This window comes from Bidens hawaiensis, unplaced genomic scaffold, assembly GCF_021521415.1.
Source record: "Bidens hawaiensis isolate Kalapana, Puna unplaced genomic scaffold, B.hawaiensis_p1.1 tig00013755_1, whole genome shotgun sequence".
Classification (NCBI taxonomy): domain Eukaryota; kingdom Viridiplantae; phylum Streptophyta; class Magnoliopsida; order Asterales; family Asteraceae; genus Bidens; species Bidens hawaiensis.
The window spans coordinates 273,792-298,573 of record NW_027492173.1 but is presented as its reverse complement, the minus strand read 5'-3'; the positions used below and the strand labels follow the sequence as shown (position 1 = coordinate 298,573).

Here is a 24,782-nt window from a genome sequence, read left to right as displayed (position 1 = left end):
GTCTAGCGACTTTTGCAACAATGCTTAGATATTAAACAAGAAACTGAAGTTGTATGGCTTGGAGGAAGTGGCAACAGTAGCCATGTCGGCTATGTTGAGGCCTCTGGTTAGATAAGAATTACCAAAGGGTAAGAGGGTAATTATAAATGAGATGGGAAATATGTAATTAGCTTTTAATATGTAATAAGGTTTCTTAGCAAGGGGATATGATATAGGTAAAAATCCCTAAAAGCTCCATGGCACAAAATCCATCCCCAAAGAACACCAACCTTGCGACACATTTCGGTTCATAGCCACACAAAACTTGTTACTATGATGAACTCACAGCCATTATCAATATCGGCTTTACCTCGACGACTCGCCGGACTTGTCAACACCACCAATCTGAATATCGGCTTTAGCCTTCGTTGCGGTTGCCAAAAACAACCTCCGGCCAAACACCCCTTCCTCCTCCGGCCATCACCCTTGCAGAGCTGCAATTAGGGTGTTTGATGCATCAGCTATTCCCAACGGCTATATTAACCATTCAAATTTTAATTAAAATAAGTTTGTTAAGTGTTAGCCATTTTTCAATACACATCCAAATTGCCTCTAACAACTTATACATGAGGCAAAATAGTTAAAAAAAGAAAAAAAAAAGTCTAATTATAACGAATTAATTGCAGTGAAATAATTGAAATGTTAAAAAATAGATGTATTGGTTTTTATTAATACCAACAAATTCAACAATCATCTTTTGGTCAACTAACAAATTGGCTGCTGACAGCCTCATATTTTAACGTATTTGTTTCCAATGGTCCGCAACTAACAGAATCCTAACGTCGTTAGTTTCAGGTCGCCGGAAAAACGTTTTGACTAGAAACTCACATTTTTTCCAGAAAACTCAACATTTTCGTATCAAGCATCTTTGTAACATTGGATTGGACCTTTAGAAACTTTTTTTCTAGTAAAAACCTCAATTATTAAGGTCGCTGGAACCCTAGAAATTTAGGGCCGACCCTGAGGGTGTGCAAGGTGTGCCACCGCTCAGGGCCCATCTTCACCGGGGGCCCAAAAAAAAGTAATCATTGTTATGGTCATATTATTAATTTTTTTATATAGTTTTTATAAGGGGCCTATTTTTTTTTACTCGCGTAGGGTCCCTAAAAGCCTAAGCATTTTCAGGGACGGCCCTACCTAGAACCATCAATGAAATCGGTTGGTGGTGCTCAAGTTGTGGTGGTTGGTTGACGGTGAGTCAGTTAGTGGTGGTGGCGGTGTTCAATATGAGTTTTCCGGCAAAAAATATAGCTTTTCTAGCCAAAAACGTTTTCTGATGACTAACAAGTAACAACATTAGGATTATGTTAGTTGCAGACCGTTGTAAACAAATACGTTAAAAGATAAAACCGTGAGCAGCCAATTCGTTAGCTAAAACCAACAACTAAAATGTAATAGTTAAAACTAATAAATACCAGTATACCTAAAAATAATAATAATAATAATAATAATAATAATAATAATAATAACAACAACAACGACGAAGAATACTTTACTTGAAGTCTAAGTTATTATAAGATGGTCCGAATATCACGTGGCGGGTTGTATTTTGAATTTAAAATACTTTCCTATTTTATGAATCCTAATAATATCAACCGACTATTAACAAAAATCTATATATATCTATCACCATATATCATCTTGCATATTACATACAAACTATAATCAACCCAATTACCCTAAACCCTTATCTTAACCACAATCATGTCTTCTGAATTACCTTCCGATAACCTGTACGACATCTTCTCAAGGATGGGTGATGCATTGCGAGTTCGAGCAGAAACCGCCTCTTGCTAATGGTTCGATAAAGGTTTTAGGGCTTTGGAACGAAAAGGGAGACGTGTTAATGATGGATGAATGGAAGCATGTGTTTGCTTACAACTTGGAAAGTGGCGGTTTGTATGAAGTCGGCTTCGATGGTTGGGAAGAAGGACCCGGAGTTGATACAAGACTGTATCGAAGTAGTTTGTTTTCAACTCGCTATTCAATCGGAAACTGATCCGGAAAGTTGTGTTTTTGGCTTCAAGAAATGGGAGTGATTGTTTGGTATGCATATATGGCCATGGAATTTACATTATGTTTTATGTTGACTTATGATCTTTTGTTTATCAAGTAACTATTTGTGGTTATAAATCTTGATTTGGGTTAATGGATTAAGCTTGCTATTGGTATGTAGATTATATGTATTATTATTAACCAGTGAAGGTTTTTATATAATTATTGCATGCTTAAACTCCAGGGGACTAGAACTTTGTTTTGTATTAGTATTATCAAATGAATGTCTAAAAAATTAAATGCTAAAAACTTATCAGAGTCTAAAAAATTTAAATGCCTTAAAACGAGGTATTATAAGATATGTTAGTCAATGGTGTCTAAGGGTGTATATGACAGCCAGTCAATGACGGATTTAGGAAAAAATTTAACTGACGACAGAAGATGGTCGGTATTAAAATTTAATAGGGGTTAATCGGGATTTTGACATATATATGCCTTTAAAAAAAATCTTTACTGGGTCGGCCGACACTTACACCAAAGGTGTAGGTCCGCCAATGATGACTATTATCAAAAGTTTCGGGTTAGGCAACGCTTATATAAATAATACCATGTAATTCCCGCCTTGTTTAACAAATAAAAGCGTGTGTTTTATCACAAACTTTTTTTACAATTTATCCTCTACATATTCGAGTATTTTGTGTGCTTTCAAAACTTTTGTTGAAGTTTTTTTTGAACTGGTGTGTGATCCATAAGTGATGAATATAAGGCGAGCGAAGGGTTAGTTAAAGTAGGGTAGAGATCATTTCGACATCAATTTCCACTTACAAGGCAATTTTCTAAACTCACATTCTTCTTAAATGCTTATGCAAATCTTCGAATATATCGCACGCATTTATATTATGAGAATTGAGAAGTGAGAACATCATATTGTTAAACTCATCATTTTTCCTACGCATCTAAATGTTCCACACTATTGTCAACATGATTGCTTGAATGATATTTTTTTCTTTTTTCTCGAGTCTTCACGGAATTCCTAAATTCAAGCAAATCTCTAAACTGTGTGAACGCTTCACGAGATTGATATTATTAGCCAAACATAGATTTGACACCAAATGCTTCTGGCACTTATACACGTGATCAGTAAATTATCTACCGATTCCAAGATATACCCACACCTGAAGCCCTCCTCTAAAGGCTAGGGCATATTTAGTCGCCAAACAAAATAGTTTACTTTTAGAGGGACCCAATTATTTAACAGGAAAATTTAGTCAACCGTGTTACCTCCCACCCTGGCTTCCAAATCTTTCCTCACGGCTATTTTCGTAAATTCCCTCCATTTGTGTTAATCCAGCCCCAAGCATCTTGATCCGAACTTTTTTCATTATATAACAAAGCCATAAGATTACCTATCCAGTTTACTTAAGTCCCTATGTCTAATAACTAAGAATGGAAAGAAAAAGGCTTTTTTTTATTGGTAAACTTATATATATATATATATATATATATATATATATATATATATATATATATATATATATATATATATATATATATATATATATATATATAGGATCAGGATCATGTGAGAACTTTTTGGGAATTGAGAAATATGAGAACCATTTTGGATCACAAAAAAACCCAAAAAAAAACACACAAAAATAAAAAAAGTAAAAAAACCAAAGTTCTTATTTATCATCCCGGTTTCTAAAAAAAAAAAATTCTCGGTTTAGCCAAATTATACATATACATATATGTATAATATGTATATATATGTACACACATGTTTTTTTCCTATACACATATGTATAATTTAAGGTAAATGATAATGTACATCTGTGTACATTACATAACTAGAGATTAAATGAAAGTATACATATGTGTATAGGTATAATACAAATTAAAAAGAAAAAAAATCGGTTTTTTTTATATACATATATGTATAATATGTACACACATGTTTTTTTCCTATACACATATGTATAATTTAAGGTAAATGATAATGTACATATGAGTATATTACGTAACTAGAGATTAAATGAAAGTATACATATGTGTATAGGTATAATATGAATTAAAAAGAAAAAAAATTTCGGTTTTTTTTATAATGAAACCGGAATGAAATATAAGAATTTTGGTTTTTTTACCTTTTTAAAATTTTCGGTTTCGTTTGTTTTATAATTTTTTTTAATATTTTTTTAGAGGGTTTTTTTAGTGGTCCAAAATGGTTCTCAATTTGCCAATGGTTCTCTTAGGATCCTTACCCTATATATATATATATATAGAAAAGAGTTCAAATAAGAATAAAAAGTTTCCTAGGAATGGTAATAACCAATATATTTTTGACATTTGGCATTAAAACCTATGGTAAAAGAATAATTCTAGGAAACTATGTCAGTTATAATGGTGAAAGAGTAATTCTAGGAAACTATGTCGATTTTTGGTAATTTTAAATCTCAACCATTGGATCCCCTAATCTAATTGCCCATAATTATTCTTACCATTTCTAGGAAAATTGTCTTTTTACAATAACCTATCCCTATATATATAAAATAATGTTAATATCAAGACAAAATACAAACGGGTAACAAGCTGCGTCGCTAGCATCTTTTGAATTACAAACCCCAATCTTTTAAAAAAACTACATTCAAGGATCTTGGGGTCGAAACATTACTATGCATAACCCGTTAGATCAAGTAAGTAACTCCACCGCTTCAGACGCGATAAAACCAAAAGTGTCAAATGCAAAAGGTATAAATGTTTGTTAGTTGTCAAGACACACCTTCTCATTTTAGTCATTTGCATGAAGCAGCTTCTAGAGTAGCCTAGCCGGCCTTGAAAATAAAACGCTTTTAAAAATAAAACAACCATGAGGGCTTGTTTTGCCAATACATGAAACCTGGATTTGGTGATGGAACTCAATTTGGTAACACAATTTCTCAAATAGTAATTTTCCAAAATTATATGTTGTGATTATAGAATAATAAAAGGATGGAAATCACCCCATATTATTACCTAAACCTTGATTTGTTTTCATACAATGACTGCAAAATGGAAGCATTGGTGCTGGTTGCATTCAACTTATTCAAGTCACAAGAGCAATTAAAGGTACAATTATATAACCAAGCTTTGAATTGTTGAAGATATTATGGAAATTAATGGTTTGTAATCAAGTTAATGGAGTCGAGAGGGGTTTGCACGGTTCGGTTCGGTTTGGTTTTGGCTAAAATCGAACCAGAAACCGTAACTTGGTTTTTGAATTTTTGAGAATTGTTCGTTTTTGGTTTTTCGGTATTCATATTCGGTTTCGAATCGGTTCAGTTTCGGTTTCGCCATTTGAGCTTGAAAGTTTTGGGCCGAAAAAGAATTTACACAATATTATAAATTTGGGCCCAAATCAGTTTATTAGTAACAGTTAATATGTAGTTGATTTTTATAAATTTGGGCTAAAATATTTGAGTTAAATATTCATTAAAATTGTTATAAATGAGTTAAAATAGAACATAAAAATCAATAACTTTGGTTTGGTTCGGTTTCTTTTCCCGATTATTATTACATATAAAACCAAAACCGAATGATAACTTCGGTTTTTAAAAAAAACATAAATATAAACCGTTGGATCTTTTTTCAGTTCGGTTTTTGGGCTTTGGAACGGTTTTTTCAGTTTAATGCACGCCTTTCTGGGTTAAGAAGATGGATCCGAAACCGTTTATTAAGTCATGTTTGAGCGTTTCGGGTACCCTCTAACCCGCGAATTTAAATTTTATTTTATACAATTCTTGACTTTTAGCCCCTCAACTAAGAAGTATTACAGTTATGATCCATCTAATAAATTATAAAACTCAAAGAATTGCAAGCTTCTTGGGTTTTAGTCTTAGCTTTAATTTTTGGTTTTTGAATTATTTATATATATATACATTTTCATCTTCAGTTATGCATTAGGAGTTAGTATTTCTTGCTTAAAGAGTTTTTGTGCAATAAGGTCTTATACTTTGTGCTGTTTAAGTTGTAATTCAAGTTTAATTTCACCAACTCTAACTCATTGGAAAAAGTGTGAGTTTTTGGTTTTGTTTTAGTTCCGATTCGTAATGAACGTGATAGGCCCACCAAATTCGCGTAGACTCACCGCATTTTATTTCAATTTCGGTACCTTTACGAGTGTAGTAAAAACTAACCAAATGGAAATGGTGTTTTTGTGTTTTTTAGTTAAAGGACTATAACGTACGTGATGGAAATCGACCGAATTTACATAGACTTAGCGATTCAACCCCCGTAATTGACAACGCTCGGGTCTTCTCAACGCCCGAGATTTACCGACCGACGCCACCCCATTGGCTCACCTGGATTTTTATTTCTTTTTTGTTTTGTTTTGGTTTGTTTTTTAGCTCTGGTATCATAAACCATGTAACCGAAACCAACCGAATTCGAGTTGACTTACCGCATTCAATGCCCGAGACTGACAACGTTTGGGTTTATCACAACCCAAGTTTTCCTAACTTGCCCGACGAAACGCACCGCACCGGGTAAATCACTAATTTTCTTATAGAATTACAATAAATGAAGATCCTAACGTTTAAAAATGACAACCGTTAAATATCAAAGACTTAACTAAATAATCATACTAAATTAATTGCATACTAAGATTTTTTAAATAAACAAAGCAAAGAATTAATGTTACTTAGAAAGTGACAAACAGGGTGTTGTTATTATTATTATTATTTTTTTTGGAACGACTAACTAAGTAACACCGCGTACTCTGTACACGGCTCCCAATGGCTAAAGGTAGCCCGAGCCGGCCACGAGTCCGGACGGACAAAGCCTCTAGCGGTCTACCTATTATTATTATTATTATTAAAACAGGGTGTTATTATTATTATTATTATTATTACACTTATTATTATTTTTAACACTAGTCACACCTTCTCTAAAACGTTACTAATAAATTACACCTTTTTCTTACTACAATGGGATTTGAACCTGTAATTCTTTGGAAATGCAAATCCTTATCCAACTCGATGATACAGCTAGGTCAAAAACCCTTTGATAAAATGGTAGTATTTTGATACAATAGCATAGCAAAATATTTTTTTTTTAAAAGCAAAAGCGTTGGGAATATAGAAATAAATAGAAATAACAGAAGATGAAAGCAGTAATTTGAATTAGTTAAAAGAGTTTGAGAGTGGGATGTAGGTGTAACCTAGTCTAGTCCGAGCCTGTTAATAAGAGCTCGAGCTCGATCTCGGCTCATTAAGTATTTATAAGAGTTCGAGCTCGGCTCATTTCGATCTCTATTTTTAATGTTTGAGTTCACATTATTTATTATATTAATAAATTCATATACATTTATAAATGCATATAAATTTATTAATATATATTATTTAGTTATTAATATATATTACATATTATATAAACTTATCAATATATATTATTTAGTTATTTTACATTTACATATAATAATGATAAATATATTTTACATGTCAGATAAAAGTTGCATAATAGCATGTTCATTTATGCTTGCAAACTTACTTGAATTTGATGAGTGAACAATGAGCGATGCTCGTTTAGAAAACGAGCATCTTTAAAGGCTCGCTCAAATTTTTAGCAAACCAATTTTAAATAGCTCACGACAGCTCGACTTGTTTACACCGTATGAGATCATCAAAAAGAATCTTATGCTAGAGATTTCAATGACCACAAGATTCATTTACTAAATATTCGTACCTAGGTATCCACCGTAAGCCTTTCCTCGTTTGAACCTCGCCCTTCATTTTAAGGCTATGCCATCCTAAGGTGCTGCTAAATGGATGGATATATACTTTATATATATATATATATATATATATATATATATATATATATATATGGTAAGGATTCTAAGAGAACCATTGGCAAATTGAGAACCATTTTAAACCACTAAAAAAACCCTCTAAAAAATATTAAAAAAATTATAAAACAAACAAAACCGAAAATTTTAAAAAAGTAACAAAAACCAAAATTCTTATATTTCATTACGGTTTCATTAAAAAAACCGAATTTTTTTTCCTTTATAATTCGTATTATACCTATACACATATATATACTTTCATTTAATCTCTAGTTACGTAATATACACATATGTACATTATCATTTACCTTAAATTATACATATGTGTATAGGAAAAAACATGTGTGTACATATTATACATATATGTATAATAAAAAAAACCGATTTTTTTCTTTTTAATTCGTATTATACATATACACATATGTATACTTTCCTTTAATCTCTAGTTATGTAATGTACATATATGTACATTATCATTTACTTTAAATTATACATATGTGTATAGGAAAAAAACATGTGTGTACATATATGTACATATTATACATATATGTATATGTATAATCTAGCTAAACCGAGATTTTTTTTTAGAAACCGGGATGATAAATAAGAACTTTGGTTTTTTTACTTTTTTAATTTTTGTGTCTTTTTTTGTTTTATGATTTTTTTTATTTTTGGGTTTTTTTGTGGTCCAAAATGGTTCTCATAGTTCTCAATTTCCAAAAAGTTCTCACATGATCCTGATCCTGATCCTATATATATATATCGCTAAATTAATTGTTATATATGTAGGGCCAATATTCTATATTGTTTTTAGGATTTTATATGTCGTTTTAGTTTGCTTTTAGTCGGTGTAGTATGTACTCGGTACGTTTAGTTTGTACGTTTATTTTGTAAGTTTTGGATAAATGGGGACCCTATAAAAGGGCCACTTAACCCATTTATCCAACTAACTCCAACCCCTTTTCACAACTCTTGGAAATAAAGAAGTTTCTTTCTCTCATCCACTTCTCTCATTTTCTCTCTTTCAAGCAAATAAACCAAACAAACCAAACAAACTAAGATCCGAGATCCGAGTGTCGTTGGTGATTTCCGCTTACCAACAACACGGATTGATCCGAGTCAAGTCTTGAGATCCATTTAGAGGACCTACAAGTGGTATCAGAGCTTTCGGCTCGACTTTTTGTGGTTTTCGGGTCAAACTTTTCGGGTTTTGATCTTAGTTTTTGTTGGATTTGAGGTTGATTTCGTGTTACTCGTCTCTTTTGGAGTCCCTTACACCTTGGAAATACACGAGAATCACTAAATCCAAGTTTTTAGTATTTTAAGTTTTTGTGTCTGAGCTCAGATTCGGCTTAAAACTCAGATCTAGGCTGATTTATTGATTTTTATACTAAAATCTTTTTGACTTTTTGGAAGTTTGGGTGCTATATTCTTAAAAAAAAAAAAAATTCGCATCGGGTACTGTAGCAGTCGCTTCCGAGGTACTGTAGCAATCGCATCGCGAGGAACTGTAGCAATCGCTTCGCATCGGGGGGGGGGGGGGGGTGGGGGGTACTGTAGCAACTCGGTACTGTAGCAACTCATGCGAAACACTGTAGCGACTCGGTACTGTAGCAACTCGGTACTGTAGCAACTCATGCGAAACACTGTAGCGACTCGGTACTGTAGCAAAAAACTTAAAATTTTTTTTTAACTCCAAAAAAAAAAAAAAATCTAATCGAGTTAAAAAAAAATGTCTTACAAACCTAAGCTTGGAGGAAATCTGGATATGGGAGAAAGTCCAAAGGAAATATTGAAAAAGAATTCGACATGTTTACACATATTAAAGGAGGATCGATTTCCTCTCTCATCAACAGATTTGAGTCACTCGTCACCAAAATGAGAAGTGTTGGTATCATCAATGGTTTGTTTCAGATCAATATGAAGCTGTTGAGTTCACTGCCTTATACATGGAGCATCAATGTGGTTACCATCAAAAGAACCACAAATTTGTATACCATGACACTCTCAGAGTTGGCTTCTACCATCAAGTCTTTTGAAATAATGGAAGATAAGCTCCAAATGAACAATCAGTTCAAAGAAAATAAAGTTGGGACAAGTAATAAAGTTGGGACAAGTGCTGCCGGTAAAAGTAGTCATGCATGTCCTATCATTCCCGACACATCACCAGCTGATGAGGTAAATCACAATCTTTGTTCTCAAGCATGCATCAACAAAGTCACATACTATAGATATCATCAAGACGAAGTTTTGAAAGAAAATGCAAAACTTCGTCTGTTAAATGCTGAATATGTAAAAACTGACAAGATCTACGTTGAAAAGATTAAAACTCATCACGATGATGTAGCTAATCTTAGACTTGAAATTTTTTGAGAAAAGCATAATGTCATTTATTATAAAGACATAATTAATGATTTAAAAGAAGAAATTAAGAAATTAAAACTCGAAGTTTCTGATAAGAAAGAAAAGGGAAAACAAGTCGAAAGATTTGAGGCATCATCTGAGAAGTTAGATGATCTTATTGGAGCCCAGAGAAGTACTAATGTTAAAGCGGGGTTGGGGTACGATTACACTGCCGTACCACCACCATTCAATGATAACTACACCAGTTTGCCCCACTTTAGCTATAATACTTTTCCAGAGGAAGAAATGGAATACGGGGTTGGTAGAATACCAACGCCTGTGAAATTTGTTCCTGCTGCCTCTCAAACTGCTGCTCCAGTCCCATCATCTGATAAATCTGACATCAATGTGTCTTGTATAGCAGCTGGTGATGTAAATGGTGGTGAATGTGGGACGGTTAACCTGGGTTGTAAGCTAAAAAGAAAGTTAGAACCACGTTTTGAATCATGTGTGGATCTAACCAAAACTATTAACAATCCAGTTTGTAATAAAGTTTGTGAATCCATTTTGGGATGTTTGATGTCAGAATCAAAAACTGTATTTTGCGAAACCACTAGTGAATACAGTTGTAATGATGTACATAATGAAAGTGAATGTTCTTCTTCTGACTCAGATTATGAAACCGTTTGTGATGAAACTTTTGTTGAAAAATGTGTCAACGAAAGTAGGCCTGTTGAGGTGAACATATCAAGTTGTTCATCATCAAGTTGTGAGACTGAGGATAATTCATGTAAAAGCAAAGTTTTTGAAAATGAAAAGACAAGTACGTCGTGTAAATATGTTCCACCAAATAAACGATCATTTTCTCAAACAACCAATCAATCAAGAAACCCTCAGTCATACAACTTCTGTGATAACAACTACTATGGTCATTATCAACAAAATTTTGTTGATCCATATTATACAAATGTGTTTTATAATCATGTTCCTTTCCATGGATCACCTTTCCCACCACACCAACCACATTACAGTTCAGATGAGTTCTTTGGCACTCCCAGGAGAAAGTGTTGTTTTGTGTGTGGTCACTCTTCTCACCTTGCAAGACATTTCAAGCACTGGTTCAAGCAACAACTTGATATTCAAAGGCGGCTTAGTCAGTCCCCAAAAAGAGCTTTTAGTAGCCCTGATTCAAGGACTGATCAAGCTGATAGTGAACCTAGTGAAATGGATGTGAGATCCAAAGTAAATAAATTAAAACACAAAAAGAAACCTTTTTGGAAAACCAAGAAGGATAAAATCAAAAAGGATCCAAAGACTGTAAGGATTTACCAAAAACAGTTTCAAAAGCAAGAAAAGCGAAGTCCAAAATTGCCAAAACCAAGGAACAAGTTTTTGCTTGGATTCCTAAGGACCGCTCTTCATCAAGTGAGGCTCCAACAAGATATAAATGGTTTTCAGGAAATAAAATCAAGTTTGGTCGATTTACAGTTGACCTTCCCGGGACAAAAGTATCCCAGGAACCCATGTCTATTTGAAAGCTTAGTGTATGCAGGGTCAATCAAGGAGGACTATCAATAGTATTAGGTACTTAGATAGTGATTACACCCGGCATATGATGGGAGACGAACTCTTGCTATTTGATGCTAAACCATTTGATGGCGGATTCGAGTCTTTCATAAGCGACATGGGATGACAAACTTCATGGAAGGGAAGCCTTGTTTAAATGGTTCAACAACAACTTTTCGAGCATTTCTCAAACCAACCTCGTCCAACTGCTTCTCTCAAGTGATGGATCCAGCATCATCTGTTGGATCTCGGTTTGAATCTCTTCAGCTTTGTCATACAATGTGATAATGCATGCTTAAGATAGTCCATCTGACAACAACTTTGCTGACCTTTTCACTAAAACCATCGATCATGCTCGATTTGAATTTCGAGTCGAATAGATCGGCATGATCAATTTTGATTAAAACAAACTATCTATCTTTTTGTATATAAAATTGTAAATATTTTTCAAATATGTCACAATTTTAGAGGTAGAAAATGAGTTAAGTTTAACTCACCAAAAAGATTTTCAATTCATCTTAAGAAAAACAAAAACAAATCATTCGATTTACCAAAAAAATTTTATCTTACTTTTAAGAAAATCTAAAAGGAATTGTCTCGTTTAGAGGGAGCTCCTGCTTAGAGGGAGTTGGATATTTACCAAAAAGATTTTATCTTACTTTTAAGAAAATCTAAAAGGAATTGTCCCGTTTAGAGGGAGCTCCTGCTTAGAGGGAGTCAGATATTTAAAATTTTTAAAATTTTGAGAAATTGATCCGACCATTGGAATATGATAAGAAATTATCTCTAACGATTCTAGCACATGAAAATAGTAGATAAAAAGCCAACAAGATCATTGCGTGATGTGTAGATAGGCTTGACAAATGAGTAAGTGTCATATTGATATAAACTTAAATATCTGCCTATGCTAGTGGTTACACGTTATGAAGCGGTTGCCGACTCCAACTAAAGTCATATTAATGAAGGCTGAAATGCAATTAAACATGTCATACCCAAGCCTCTCTTTACCTTATTACAGTTGTTTTATGAAAAATTAGTGTCATTTTTAATTTTTATTGAGTCTAATTTTTATTGAGTCAAGAAAAGAGTCAAGTAAAGCGTCAAGAAAAGCAAGAAAAAGAAAAACAAAATAGTCAGAAAAGAAAAAGAAAAAGAGTCAGAAAAAGAGTCAGTTCTAGGAATTTTAACTTCTGCTTTATTTCTTCATTTATTTTGATTCAAGCCTTGGACTTTCTCTTGCGTGATAATATGGTATTATCCGACCTGATTGTTAAGGCTCTGAATCTTCTGCTTTGTTTTATTTTCTTTCTTTTGTTCAAGCCTTAGAATTTCTCTGCGTGATAATATGGTATTATCCTACCTGATTGTTATGGCCTGAACTTCTGCTTTATTTTAATCTTTCTAGATCGAGTTAGGTGTACAAAGTTTCAAGTGCACAAAGTCAAAGTGTCAAGTGTGTTAATAAGATTACTGTGATCAACTAAGAAAGGTTTAAGTCAAGTTGAGGTGACATGTGAAAGCAAATTAAGCCCGAGGTATGATGGAGTCTGTAATTTATCGGATTAAATGGGGACCACACAAGCATTGTGCCTAATTGTACCTTAACGTATCATGTTGACATCAAAATACTTGTTAAGTTTAAAGTGGACAAATTATATCTACAATCGACTTTGGGTTCTTGGCATAATAATGTCCAAATAGAAGTGTAATCTAGAACGTTAACAGATAATGTGATTCCATGTTGTGATCTTTCTCAGAAAAATAATTTAGTAAACGTTTTCTGTAAATATTATTGATATATAATATTAATTTCATATTTACTCCTATCTTTTATTGTTTATTTGGATTTTGTTTTATTTTAGTTTTAACTTCAAAATGTTATGTATATATTTTCGTTATATTTAAAATATATGAAAATGCCAAAAATATTTTAAGTTTTTATTATGTTCGTACATATTTTGTTAAACTTTGTTTCATTCAAAATCATGTGTTTTGTTGTCAAGGTCGTTCATGCAAAGTTCGTTAGAAATCTGGGACTTAAACAAATCATTTACAAGTTGAGGGATTGAAATTGGGAGGGCCTATGAACGATTTCTTCTTGACCCTCGAGAGGGTCTGTGAGCGAATCTTATCGTTCTAAGGTTTGTGCAGCTATACATGGACAGGTAGATCAAGATCAAGTCTGCTTGGAGTTGCAGATGTTGAAGCACTTAAAAAGAAAACGAGAACGTGAAAGTTGGTGGTTGAACCTAAAAAAAAATAACTGATTGTATCTGAAGACAAAGAAAGAAACCAGTTGGCTCAAGAAAGTCAACAAGAGAAAATTAGATGTCGAGCCTCCCGCATCTGATGTTTCTAAAATTTGCTGTTGCCGATCCTTCCCAGAAAATAAGATTGAAGTTTAAGTCTATAAGACTGGAAAATAAAGAACTGTTCAAGATCCAATCTGGTTCAAGATCCTGGATCAAGACAAGTACTAAGTTTCAAGAAATAAAGACGAAGCAAAGAACTTGACGAAGGTTCCTCGACATACTCAATCCTAAAGGGAAATTGTAGGGCCAATATTCTATATTGTTTTTAGGATTGTATATGTCATTTTAGTTTGCTTTTAGTCGGTGTAGTACGTACTCGGTACGTTTAGTTTGTACGTTTATTTTGTAAGTTTTGGATAAATGAGGACCCTATAAAAGGGCCATTTAACCCATTTATCCAACTAACTCCAACCCCTTTTCACAACTCTTGGAAATAAAGAAGTTTCTTTCTCTCATTTTCTCTCTTTCAAGCAAATAAACCAAACAAATTACGATCCGAGATCCGAGTGTCGTTGGTGATTTCCGCTAACCAACAACACGGATTGATCCGAGTCAAGTCTTGAGATCCATTTAGAGGACCTACAATATATGTTCTATATTATTTACTATAGTATAAATATAATATTTAACAGTTATTTTTTATTATATATTATATTCTTTAATGTATTCTAATCACAAGATTCATTTACTAAATATACATAAATACTTATATGTATATATACATACATTGTCCTCGCTGTTTACAAAACAATCCTAAACTTGAGTTGAGAAGCATACAAAGACAAGGTGGCCGGTAGTTTCAAAGGTGACAAGGTGGTGATTTCATTGGATTTAAGGTAAGGCTTGTTTAGCTTTTCACATAATTATGTATTATAAGGATTATTGGAGTCTTTGAATTACCATACCCTTCCTGTTTTAAATAATAAAAAAACAATGGTATGCTAGGGTATCAACTATTTGATGTAGGATATATGAGTATTTAATTGTCTTTGAATCTTTTGATGAATTAATATATTTAGAAGATTGAAAAGCTTAAAACTATATTCATGGATGCTAGAAATAATATAGAGAAACAAACGTAGATTTTAAAAAATTTCATAGTCGAGTGTCGAACTGTCAATATTTATCAAACTAACAAGATACTAAATTAAGAAGTACTGACAAAATTGGAAAAAGGCTATCAAGTCACCAACCCGTAACCCTTTATTACAAGTTCGAGTTACACCACGTCGATTAGTCTAGTTTTTGAGTTTTTCTTCTGTTTTTGATCTAAAGGAAAGTGGTTTTTTTTCCATCACTATTTTGGATGGTTGATAATATGTTAAATCATTTATTTAGTTGTTCGTTTTTTATATATGATTTTTTTGATATAAATGTTGACGAGTTACTCATAAGCTAGACTATATTCCATGTATCGTTTTTCTTGGTCGTTCAAAAAAATAATAATAATCCATGTATTGATAGTATCTATTGAAACCATTTTGTTGGCATGAATACACCACATGCCTTGTTGGTAGAGTATATATATCTCAATATGTTATAAAGGCTATAAATTTTTTAGTATCATTATTATAAAATACAGTCGACATAATATTTTTAGAATTAAATTATGTAAAGTGGTAAAAGAGGAAAAAACGTGGATTCAAAAGTTGATATTTTTCCTTATAGTTAAATTTGTAACTCAATATATTGTTTTAGTTGTATGATAGTCACATTTGTTACAAGCGATAATGATCGTGTAAAATGGGTAGCGCAATATTTAGAAATTGTAAATCGAATCTTGGAGATAGGAGGTCTTCTAATTTTTGTAGAAACAAATGCGCGTTTTATCAGATAAATAGTGTTCTCATCCCACCCCACCACATGGATCTGTTCACGTCTGATTGTAACCTAACACGTAAATCCGCCAGCATTCTAATCCCATCCTATATAGCACATGGATCCGACCTGATTAATATGAAGCGTGTAGATAAAACTCAACCAAATAAGTCCCTTAGTGTAGAAATTTAGCATTAATGGCAATAAATAACATTTATTTCAAGTATGTATAAAAGTAATAAAACTCACGAAATAATTTAGGTTAACAAGGCAAGTGAAATTTGATAACTTTTAAGAATAATTCCTTTCTAATTATAATATGATATTGTTAAAAAAAATATAATATGATTTACCAAAAATATTAATTATCATTAATGATCTTATTTAGGACAATCATTTTTAATGATTAATTCCCAATTTTAAAGATCTTTTTCCAATATTATTTTTTCATACCAAATAAGTTTTCTTTTCAAAATTTATCTCACAAATGTTGAACTAATCTTGTGATTGTAGACTCCACAAGTCGAATAAGATGATTACATTGCGGAGATTATGTTTCTTGATTCTCCCTGTAAGTTTTCTTAGCGTCCGTTTGGTTCACATAATATTTTGTAATCTTTTTCAAGTTGTTATTTATTAAACACCCTTATTTATATAAATTTGAATTTGCAGTCACTATGTGGGTTGGTGATTATTTGCTTACTAATCTCATTTTGGGTTGCAAATATAAAAGATGAAAAGGAAGTTGGTATAATGATCAATAAAACTCATCAAGAAATAGGGTTGGTTATACAAAAAGCCACAACTACATTGCTTCTAATGAATTCATCAGCAACCAATTTAGCCAAAATTGTATCTAGGTCACTTGGTGAAACTGATGTCACCTTCTCTCACATCCAAGCTAAGGTTTGCCTATCTTTCCCATTTACATAATATTCATATTATTACTTTTTAAGCAGATGAATGACGAAACCAGAATTTCTTTACCCGAGGGTCATCAGAAAGTTCTATTTTCTATTGGGTACAACCATAGTGTCCAAATAATACTTTTTCCAGAGAAACTCATATTTTAGTTTGATCGTTTTGATATTGAACATAAATTGGTTTTCAGAGATAAATGTGACATAAATGATTTATTTGAAAATGTTTTTTGTTAAGAAGTTTAGAAGGTTGCTTCGATTTTTTTGTTATTATTTTTATTATTTTTTTTTTGAAACTTTCGATCTTGAGAAGTAATGGAATTTTTTTTTTAAATCATCTACATATATGCGATTTTTTTAATACCATGTAATAACTAATTCATTTTTAAAGTCTATATGCATAATTTTTTTTCTATGGTTCAATATAAACTTTCCAGAAAACCAAGTTACATCCAAAATAAATTGCTTTTTTATCACATATAAAAATACTTTATTTTGGATATAACTCGCTTTTTAATAAAATTTATAACGAAATATACACACAAAAAATAAAATAAAACGTGTGTTAACTTTTTAAATATTACATTTCATAAGAGAAATACTAAATTATAACTTAAAAACAGAAAAAGAAAAATAAATTAATATACATAGAAATAGAAGTCAAAACTATTAAGAAACAATCACTAACATGTAATCCTGTATTCTTTTAATCAAAGGTGGCTCCTTTATTATTTGAAGCATTGTTAACCATACCGCGGGTGTCACAAATTTCATATATCCAGAAAGATGGCTTGTTCTTCGCGTTACACTCACAAGCGGACCAACAAATCTTTGCTGTCTATTCAAATGTGTCATCTTCTAAGCACCTGAGTGCACGAATTAGTTATTCATGGTACACTCAACGTGTTGATTATGATACAGGGAAGTTATATGGACAAGTTGTTTTGTTTCCTACTTTGGTTAATGAAACATGGCTACAACAAGCATTGAGCACTACAAATGGATCTACCATGTTAGGAAACTCATGGACCGACGACAAAAATCCGCTTGTCTTGAACATAGCACGTGTGGATCATATTGGAGTTGTCTCACTCGGGTTTGAGCTTAAATCTTTGTTGAATGTGTTTTCGGGTATTAAACCGTTTGGTGGTGGTTTGTATTTGGCTACTAAAGATGGGAAAGTTGTGAGTGATGGGATACCAAACACACGTGTTATTATTGAAGAAAACGCAACGATTTATTTCCAGATTTTGGAAGCAGGAGAGGACATAGTCACATTGCGACTTAACTATGAAATGCCGAAAGCGTATTTTTTTAAAGTCAAGGGAACAAAATATGTTGTGTACCTTTCCTCACTTGACATCATTGGCATGCAAACGGTATGATTATTGCTTCTTATAGAAACTTTCATTTGATTTTTACTTATAGGGCTAATTGCATAAAAATGTAACACAATTTAACCTAACTAGATTTGCATATGCAAAAATCCTCAAACTTCTTTTTCTTTTTTAACGGCCAGCAAACCGAAAATCGTCTAAGTACTCCTTATAGGGTGACTTAATGGCAAAATGTTACCGCCAGCTGGTCCTACATAGCCGTATGGAGCTCTTAAGCGCCTCTAAGTTATCTCTAGTTTTAAGAAAAACCCACCTGCTCGAATTCCCGCTGATAGTAAAACCCAGACGTCTTGAGGATTGAATTGGAGATCGCAAATAACCTAGTCGTCCTTCATCCCATGCCCCCTTCCCCCCACCACCACCACACACACACACACAAATGTTGTCTGTAAAGATTGAACCCGAGTCTCCATTAATAATCCAGACTTCCTACCACTACACCAGTAGAAAACAATTATGATAAATGTTAATAGTATTTATAGAAAAACATTATACTTTCTCCATTTCTATATATATATATATATATAGGCTAAGTATAAATGAAAACCTACTTGAGTTGTGAAAACTCTAGAAACTCATTCTCAACCACATGTTTTTAATTAATGTTTAAATCTTGTGGTCAACAATTAAAGTGAATAAAAAATGTAAATATAAATATAATTTTTTCTCTCTCCTGAAATCATATATAAAAATTAGTAAAAAATGTTATAAAATAACAAAACATTCTTTTTTTTTATGTTTCGAAGTTTTGTATTAAATGTTACAACATATATTACATGTAACAAAAAGAAAATCGATGTTACATAGGGTTTTCGCGGGTTTTCACAACTCAAATGGGTTTCCATTTTAACCTTACCCTATATATATATATATATATATATATATATATATATATATATATATATATATATATATAAGTCTCCAATCATTTTGCTAGAGTTTTGCATTTGTGATAATAACATTCGTCACCTTTATAATTCGTTAAAGTTTAAAACGTTGTACTCTTTATGTAGGTCTATGTGTTGGCATTACCGTACGATAAAGTACAAAGCAAGATACATCGAAATCTAGTTATGGTGTCGGTGCTTTCGTCACTAATGATCGTTACAATCATTATTTCTTTCATGCTAACGATGAAATCAACAACTAATGAAATGTGGTTAAGAACTGCTCTTATGAAACAAGTGGAAGTAACACAACAACTAGAGAGAAAGAGCAAGAATAGAAGCGTTGCATTTGAAACCGCAAGCCACGATATCCGAGCCTCGTTAGCAGCCATTAGCGGAACGGTAGAGTTATCGATAAGTGAGAAACATCAAGGTGCGGAGTTAGCCACGGACTTGAGAATTGTGGAATCGTCTACAAAGTATCTTCAAGGTAAGTATTATCATGGCATGTTATTAAAATGTTATTAAAGAATGAGTTAATTTACGAAAAAAAGTAATTGTAAGTGGGTTCATTATTAATATCGTAACTTACTCTTAAAAGCAGGGTTAATTTGGGCAAAAAAAAATAAGTTAGTAAATGGGTTTATTTGGGTCAACTCAAATTACGTAGGGGGTCATTTGCAAATGGGTTATTAGGGTCAACCCAAATTAGATGACCTCAAAGGAGAGGTGCACAAATCAGGTTTTTCTAATACCCAGTTTCGGGTATGGAACTGGGTATTGAAAAATCGGGTATTGACAATACATGAGTTGGGTTCGGGTATTGTCTCTAGAAACCATACCTTATGCACCGGGGTCGGGTTGGGTATAAAACCATGTATTTTAAAACCGTTTATTTGAATACCATATTTTAGGGTATTAAAAAAACCCTATTTTTTGGTATAGATTGGATTTTTATGGGACTACACTCTTTTAGGGTATTTTTTCAAGTATTTTTCGGGTATAGATCAGGTATTAGAAAAACCTCGTTTCGGGTATTAGAAAAACCCGATTCCGGGTACAGATTTTGGTACTGAAATGCATACCCTATCCGTACCTTATGGGTAGGGTGGGCTACGGGTTCGGGTAGTAAAAACCAAAGTATAAAATACATGATTTTTTCTTTTTTTTTTTTGGGATTCGTTCCAAGTTCGGGTTTTTTGTGCACTTCTACCTCAAAAGAAATGAATGGAAAAAATAGCATGTCGTATCAATTAAGAGTTTTGAAAATATTTTCCGATCATTTTTGTTAAAGAATGAACTTCTTTGGGTAAAAATAATTGTAAATGGGTTTATTTGGGAAACTCAAATTACACAATAGGTCATTTGTAATTAAGTTCATTTAGGTCAACTCAAATTACATCACTGCTTTAAATCTGACTAAAATCACATCTTTATTTCACAACTATTTTAAGGGTGCTAAACAAGCCGTTCGTGTTTATAGGTCCAGCCTGACACAAACTCAAATTCGAACTTGAAAATCATGTAAAACACGTGAGCCCGAACTCACATATTAATACTTTAAATTTATGTTTTTGCAACAAAAAGATACAATTTTTCGTAAAATAATTTCATTTTAATTTTAAAATTTGTCATTATTATTTTTAGTTGTAAACACTCATCAACCAATTTAACATATTACATAAAACAAGAAAATAAAATAAAAAAACAATTTTGTCAAATGGGTAACCCGCAAACCCGACCTGTTTAGCTAAACGTGACCCAAACCCATTTACACCAAACCCAAACTTGCAAATTTCGTGTTAGTTTCATGTCAGGTTTTAACAAACTCTGAACCTGTTGCAGGTTTACTGAACTCGATTCTCGACACAAGTAAAATCGAAGCCGGGAAGATGGATCTCGAAGAACAACCGTTCGATCTAGTCAAAACCCTAGAGAATGTAGTTGACATGTTCTATCCAGTTGGTTTAAAAAAACAAGTCGATGTAATATTAGACCTACAAGTTGTATCCGTTTGTGTTCGGGCTCGTGCAGTAAACTCTGCTGCACAGAGCCCTGTAACCGGTTCTGGCTGCCAGAACCGGTTACAAAGGTGTCAGTCGGTTTTATGTTTTGGAAAACTTGACGCGTGTAGTGGTGATATTGAAGCGGGTGGCGAAGTTAGTGGCGAATTTAACCGTATGGATTTCGTGTTTGAAGTTAGTGATACGGGTATTGGTATCGCGAAAGAGAAGCGAGATTCGGTTTTTGAGAATTATTTTCAAGTTAAAGGAAGTGAGCATGAATTTGAAGGCAATGGATTAGGACTTGCTATTGTGCAATCTTTGGTAAGATTACAAACTTTTGTTGTTTCGGTTTTTTAGAACGAAAATAGTTGAAACTGTTAAAACTAGGGGCGGATCTAGGGTGTATCAAGGGGTGTCTGGGATACTGCTCAACTTTTACGGCGAAGTGCAAAATCAGTTAAATTTGTTTTTTGTTTTTATGTACTCGGATACCGCTGAGCAGATATTATGGTAACCGTAGGTTCAAAATTTTTTTTGGATACTCTGAAGGCCGGAACATTTCTTGAGATCCGCCACTTGTCCAAACCAAGCCGAATTGGCAAATTCTAGGGGTGTGCATGGGCTAGTTTGGTTTTAGCCCAAACCAAACCAAAAACCGAATTGTTGGTTTTTGAGTTTTTTTAAAACCGTTTGTTTTGCTTTTTTGGGTAACAGTTATTGGTTTGGTTTCGGTTCGGTTTTAGTTTTTTCGGTTTTTCCGTTTGGACTAGAAAATTTTAGGCTGGAAAAAATAGGCGAAAAATAATGAATTTGGGCCTAAATTTTGTTGCTAGAAATAATCAACGGGCCGGCCCAAAAAACTCGTTTGGTCTGTTTGGCCGGCCAAGTCAACCCGACTAGTTTTTTTTTTTCTTTTTTTTTCTAAAGAACCATCCAAAGCGGTTCGGCCCAGAAAACCAACCCGTCAAAATATACAGAAACGGACCATCACCCGAACAATATCCGTTGACTTTATGTTTGACTTTAGCACTAGATTAACATCAACACTTGTATACAGGTACGGTTGATGAGCGGAGAGATAAGCATAGTCGACAAAGAACCCGACGAAAAGGGGACATGTTTCAGATTTAATGTCATTTTTAAGGTTTCTCAGTCCGACCCAATCATTAGCGAAGACCAAAAGACCAGCACGTCCTCCGGGTCAAACACTGGGTCATACACTCCCTTTTGTAGCCCCATACGAAAAGATTCCAATCCGACGACTGTCGTTCTTTTCATTAGCTGCGACGAAAGACGTAAAGTGTCACAAAAGTTCCTACAGGCCCACAGGCTTAAAGTATTTGCAACCAAAACCATTCACGAGCTGTCCGAGACTCTCAAAGAACTTAAACAGCCCGTGAGTAAACCATGTTCCCCGGGCTCTTATTTGAATTTAGGCATCGGGTATCTTAGGCCCGGTAGAAGCCCAGGTCCCAAAAGAAGCCCAGGACCCAGTAAGAGCCCGAGGCCTAGTAGGAGTCCAAAGAATGTTCCATTAAGTGCATTGGATGGGACGGATGTGTTGCCGGCCCAAATGAACAATTGGGCTTTTTTACCGGGCTTCATATTGCTTGTGGTGGACACAGCCCGGGCCGATTTTCGAGAGCTATGTAAAGTGGTGGCTGAGTTTAGAAAAGACTCAAAAGATGTATGTTTTAGAGTTGTTTGGTTGGGCTTAAGGTGTATGCAAGCCCATGATTTAAATGAGGAGCAACTCCCACTGACGGATGTCGTCTTACCTATGCCGCTTCACGGGTCGCGTTTATACTCGTTGATCGATATGCTACCCGAGTTTGGAGATATGATGAACCGCACGCCACCGCACGCAAACCGAGGCACGCCCGAAAGGTAAGTGGAGGTACAAGAGATTATTAGGATGTCACCAAACAAAAGCCCATTAAGAGGGAAAAAAGTGTTGTTGGTAGAGGATCTCTACTCAACAAATGATTGCCCAAGAGGGTGTTTTGGAAAAATGGTGTGGTGTTTGACACGTGTACCAATGGGCAAGAGGCGTTGACTTTTGTATCCAAAGGGTTGACTGATCAAAGAGATCTTGGAGCTTCACATATTTTGCCATATGACTATATCTTAATGGATTGCCAGGTAACCTTTTTCTTTTTCAAATTTTCATTTAGGGGCCCGTTTTGGGCTTAAACCTAAACAAAAATTAAAAATCGTTAGGGGCTGTTTACTATTTTTTTCTAAGTAAAAGATTTGGTTTTGCTATAAAAAGGGGTCTGGCGGACGCAAATTGTTGTCATTTACCTTCTTTTTCTATGTAAAAAAATGATTTTAGATTATAAAAATCTAATAATTAATTCATTATTACACATTTATATCTAAAATTTTTGGGCTACACAGGTACACCATTTATTAAATTTTTTATAAATTACTTAAAATCAGTTTTTTTTCAGTTCAGTTTGGTTTCAGACATTCGGTTGGTTGAGTTTGGTTTTTGGTTGATAGCAAAACTGAACCAAAAAATTGGTTTAATAAAACGAAAAGCAAACCGTTGGTTCTTTATTGTGTTCGGTTACTTCGGTTGTGTCGTTAATTCCGTTTACTGCTTGGTTAATTTGGTTTCGTGCATACTCTTATAACCATTTGATTATTATTAGCAAATGTTTAAAATGCATTTGTGGTCAACCCAAATCTGTCTTCCCCGCATGCTAAAAACGGGACTTTTTTTTTATTGATATGAAAACTGAATCCGAACCGAAAAACCGGTTTAAGAATAAATTAGGACCAAATCGTTAGTTCTTTATTGGAAAGTTTATGATTTTATAGATGCCTGTGATGGATGGTTGTGAAGCGACGAGGCATATACGACTAATGGAGAAAGATTATGGTGTCCGCATCCCCATTATCGGTTTAACGGCTCATGAAGAAGGTGAAGAATTAAACAGGTTCTTAAAGGAACTTGATATTCATGTTAGCAAACCATTAAATGAGCACAAGTTGTTGAAAGTGATTGAAGATCTTCATAGCAGAAATTAATCTATGAATATGATATTAATTTTGTTAGCTTGGTGTACAAATTTTTGACATAGAGAATAGCTACTCTATATTATTTGTTTACTGTTTACAACAAGATTTGCACCAATTTTGAACTTGATACAGTGAAAATATTTGAGCTTTTATTATTTGTTTTTAGGTTATAAAACAATTGGTTTTTGGTTATTCTGTTCGATCTATTCATTTAATTTTTTATTTTTAGGTTTGGTTAATACATGATATTAGGCCTGTAAACGAACTGAACGTTCGTGAACTATTCGTGAACCGTTCGGCGGGAAGTTTGTTTATGTTCGTTTATTTAATAAACGAATGACCACGAACAAAATATTTGTGTTCGTTTAATTAAACGAACGAACATGAACACATGTTCCGTTCGTTCATTTATGTTAACGAACGTTCGTTTATGTTCGTTTGTATCTGTGTATATATGTTCGTTTATGTATTAATAGAAAATAATTACTTATTATCTGGATGAGTAATCTAATTAAAGGTTTTTACATTTTTTAATTTGAGTTCATTTAAGTGTTTTCATTTACGTTCATTTATGCTTGTTTGTATTCATTTACATTTGTCATCTATGTTCATTTATATTCATTTATCTTTGTTCAGTTATGTTCGTTTAGA

General features: G+C 33.3%; 1 protein-coding gene across 1 annotated transcript; it reads left to right on the top strand.

The window, feature by feature from the left end:
* Window positions 1-1,798: 1,798 nt before the first annotated feature.
* Window positions 1,799-24,140, top strand: LOC143544811 (histidine kinase CKI1-like). Its single transcript, XM_077036812.1, has 9 exons — window positions 1,799-1,992; window positions 16,408-16,465; window positions 16,567-16,800; window positions 17,531-18,193; window positions 19,225-19,588; window positions 20,944-21,425; window positions 22,162-22,991; window positions 23,102-23,246; window positions 23,931-24,140. Exons 1-9 carry the CDS (start codon window positions 1,799-1,801, stop codon window positions 24,138-24,140), a joined length of 3,180 nt encoding a protein of 1,059 aa, XP_076892927.1.
* Window positions 24,141-24,782: the final 642 nt, after the last annotated feature.

Coding starts and splice junctions, on each gene's coding strand:
- LOC143544811 (XM_077036812.1), top strand. CDS start 1,799: ATGCATTGCGAGTTCGAGCAGAAACCGCCTCTTGCTAATGGTTCGATA. Junction 16,466..16,566: donor TATGTTTCTTGATTCTCCCT/GTAAGTTTTCTT, acceptor TTGAATTTGCAG/TCACTATGTGGGTTGGTGAT. Junction 19,589..20,943: donor GTCTACAAAGTATCTTCAAG/GTAAGTATTATC, acceptor AACCTGTTGCAG/GTTTACTGAACTCGATTCTC.